The 3,685-nt window shown below is 60.5% G+C and overlaps 1 protein-coding gene across 4 annotated transcripts in view; it reads left to right on the top strand.

Annotated features, from left to right (window-relative positions):
* The first annotated feature begins 2,956 nt into the window (after positions 1–2,956).
* The window catches only part of EML1 (echinoderm microtubule associated protein like 1), a 201,209-nt gene continuing 200,480 nt past the window's right edge, over positions 2,957–3,685 (top strand). For all 4 annotated transcript variants that reach the window (XM_010851370.1, XM_010851369.1, XM_010851368.1 and 1 more), the window contains exon 1: positions 2,957–3,111. In XM_010851370.1, coding sequence (XP_010849672.1) covers positions 3,084–3,111 — 28 coding nt within the window. In that variant the 5' untranslated portion in view covers positions 2,957–3,083. The remainder of the gene's footprint in view (positions 3,112–3,685) is intronic.

Below are 3,685 nucleotides of genomic sequence, written 5' to 3'. Positions count from 1 at the left end.
GGGGTCAGCTCATCCCAGTCACCGAGGAGGGCAGGGGAAGCGGGCATGGGAGCCCGGCCCCTCTGACGTCACGTGGCAGTGGGCGAGGAGAGGCCTCTGCCGAGGATGCTAGGGGCCTTGGTGGGGCTCTTTCTGTAACCCGGTGGCTTGTCCAGTGCTGGGCGAGCCCATGGCACCTGGCCTGGCCTCTGGCAGTCTCGGGGGGCACCCTCTAGGGGGCCCTGCACATGCACTGCAGGACACACACAAAGGAGCCATCAGCAGCCCAGCCTGCGAGCCACGGCTCCCTCCCCGGGACTGGGCATGTCTGATGGCAGGGAATCTGTGGGGTCCCTGCCCCCAAGCCTGGCCCGGGGCTGGGTACAGGAGGTGCTGGTAAATGCTCCACCGATGTGGCATTGGAGGCACAGAGAGGGACCACGACTGGCCCAAGGCCACACAGCGAGGCCAGGCTGATCCCACTCGTGTCGTCCCGCTGCAGCTCCAGGGGAAAGCAGGGTGGAGGCCTGGGCACGTGGTCCCAGCCTGTCCCAGGCCCTCCCTGGGGACATAGACTGCTGCAGTATCTTGTTAGTCCTCCAGACCCAGCAGGCAAGACTCCCCCCGGCCCTGCAGGTAGGGGCGCCCAGGGAAGCTTCCTGTCCTTGCTGACCTGCCTCTTTTCTTCCCTGCACGTCCTCCCAAGGCACAGGGCAGCTGGGTGTTCACTTTTATCTCCAGAATCCCAGTCTTAGGATAACATCTAGATGGTGGGAAGGAAGGAGGAGGTTGGGGCGGGGATGGGGGTCGGTTTAGGGCTTCAGAGACAGATAGTCTTGTTTTGTCTTTTTTTTTTTTTTTTCATTTAAATGAAAATCTTGTTTAGGAGGGACCCAGGATGACCAACAGTCCTGGTTTGCCTGGGAGAGAAGTTTTGCAGGACGCATGAAGATTTTCAGGGCTAAAACAGGGAGAGGTCCAGGGAGACCAGGACAAGTTACCCTAGAAGGACTCCAGAGACATTTAATCTAAGTCTACCTGATGCTGAACTCTGCACTGTGTCCCCAGCCAGTGGCTGTCTAGCCCTGCTTACACACCTCCACTAACAGTGAGCTCATCACCTTTCAGAGGAGCAAGAGCCAACCAAGAGGTAGAAACAGGCAGGACCAGGCAGTGACCACAGTGAGGTCAGAGTTTGCAGAGCAGAATGTAGGGGCCCCTGACCAGCCTTTAGGGGCAATCAGACAGGGCTTCCCAGAGGAGGAGACTAGAGAAGAAGACAGGGAATTCCTGAGCAAGGGGATAGTACAGGCAAAGGCCAAGAGGCCTAGACCCACCTCCCAGGGAGTGAATGTCTTTGCTGTTCACTCTGACAGCTGGTGTGACTCTAAGCCCTCCCCCCTATCTCTGGAAAGGGGGCCCCTCCTGCCTTCACACCCCACACCCTCAACCCCCCCACCCCCAGTCTCCAGGCTGGGAAAGCTCTCACTGCCAATGGAAGAGCTGCTGGATGCCTTGGAGTGCCATTCCAGCCCTGCCCCTCATTTTCTGAGGCACGAAAATCTGCCCCCTCCTCTGGGAAGCCTCCCCTAGCTTCCCCAGCCCTGGATGCCCCGCTTCCACCTGGACCAACCTTCTTCTCTCCTTGGGGTCCCTACACCTTCAGGGCCCCGTGTCACTCCCCAGTTGAGCTTTCCTGCCTCTTACTTTCACACCCACTGGTCTCCCTGGAATGTCCTTTTATCCCCTGAAAAAAGCTTTCTAATCCATCAAATATGGAGAAGGCAATGGCACCCCACTCCAGCACTCTTGCCTGGAAAATCCCATGGACGCAGGAGCTTGGTGGGCTGCAGGCCATGGGGTCGCTAAGAGTCGGATATGACTGAGCGACTTCCTTTCACTTTTCACTTTCATGCATTGGAGAAGGAAATGGCAACCCACTCCAGTATTCTTGCCTGGAGAATCCCAGGGATAGGGGAGCCTGGTGGGCTGCCATCTCTGGGGTCGCACAGAGTCGGACACGACTGAAGCGACTTAGTAGTAATATCCGTCAAATATGGAACTCAAATGCCAGCTCTTCCAGGAAGCCCTTCAGGATTTCTCTGACTGGAGTTGATACCAGCCTTCCCTTTCAGTCACTCCACTCCCTCTGTGCTGACCTCGCGCCTGGGTGGTGGGTGGGGGTGGGCAGCCACAGGCACCCAACCCTAGGAACTCAGCCCAGAGCCCTCCACCTGCCTCATTGCCCTGGTCTCTGGTCCTTGTGGAGGACCCAGGAGCAGAAGTGGGTTGGCTCTTAAGACAAGCACAGAGCAAGTGCAAACTAAGGGCTTGCTGTGGTATGTTCATTCAACCAATATCTCCTGAGCACCCTCTGTGTTAGACAGAGTTACATGGCTGCCCTTGGGGGTCCTTTTCCATCCCCCAGCACATGTGGAGCAGTTAGAACAGTAGGGCCCCTGCTGTTCACGGCTCTCATCTCCCAGACAAAGGCAAGACACACACCCTCTGGCCACCTTGGAGCCAGCTGGCTCCAGAGCCCAGCTCCGGTCACACCCCTAACCTGCCGAGGAACCTTGGATGGGTCATGCCCTCTGTGACATGGAGACAATAGGGGTGGCTGCCCGGGAGAGCTGAGAGGGGACAAGTGTGGCAGCTCCGGGTGGCATCACTCACTCTCATCCTTCTCCAATGACCCTAAGTGCCCCTCACTGTTGGGGGCGTGGGACCAGTCCCCAGGAGAGAGCTTGCAGGCACTCTGGGGTCCCAGGCTGGCAGAGAGGGGTCTTGCAGCCTGACTGAGTGCCCAGGGGTGCAGCGGTCTCTCCGGCAACGTTCTGAGTCTGCCGGAGAGGCTGGGGGCAGGGGAGGGCAGTGCCCAGATTTATCCACCAATCCCGCAGGCTCCTGGCCCTGGAGCTCCTTATCTGCCCGGCCCAGCATGGGGCGGAGGTGGGGGGGTAGTGGTGGTGGCTGGGCCTGTTGGGGCGGGACGCCGCCTGGGGACTGGACGCAGCCGGGAGCCCCACCAGGTGGGCGACAGCCGCTGAGGTCCCTGAGCGTCCCTGCGGGCTGTGGCCGGCTGCCTGCCCACCTCCCACACCATGTCGGACGGCGAGGGCCCCTCAGCCGGTGAGTGGCAGCGCTATATTTACCCACCGCGGCTCCGGTTGCAGAGCCAAGGCCACTGGTCACCGAGGACGCGGCCCACCCCACCCCACAGCAGGCTGCAGGCAGCTGCGGGGCTGGACCCCCTTCCTCGAGCCCGATGCCTGGGGCGGGGGGGGGGTGGCTGTGCGTATGGCGGGAGGTGCGTGACTCTCCAAGCTCGGTAGTGCTGCAGCCCCGGCTTCCCCGTGGGGCGAGAGCAGGAAGCTGTTTCTGCCGCGGACCCTCCCGACTGTCATCAGGGCTGCGGAGCTGACCCACCCGCGGCATAGGGGCCCTGGCTGCCGTTGCACCCTGGGTGGGCGCAGGGTGCGGGCTCCTGGAACCACGTGCAAATGAGTGTGTGTATAAACATTTACTTGGTGATGGGGGACAGGGGAGTGCACAGCTTCCATTAGACCTCCCAGAGGTCTGAGACCAGGAAGTTCTGAGCTTCTGATCTGCCTACACAAGGCAGACCCCCTCCACCCAGGGGTGCCCAAACCCTCTAGGTTGGAAATGGCCAGGGACCCAGGCAGGTGGAGGGGTGGTCAGACAC

Source organism: Bison bison, unplaced genomic scaffold (assembly GCF_000754665.1).
Source record: "Bison bison bison isolate TAMUID 2011002044 unplaced genomic scaffold, Bison_UMD1.0 scf7180017864302, whole genome shotgun sequence".
Classification (NCBI taxonomy): Eukaryota; Metazoa; Chordata; class Mammalia; order Artiodactyla; family Bovidae; genus Bison; species Bison bison.
Note: the sequence above shows the minus strand (reverse complement) of the source record. Positions and strands in the feature narration are given on the sequence as shown.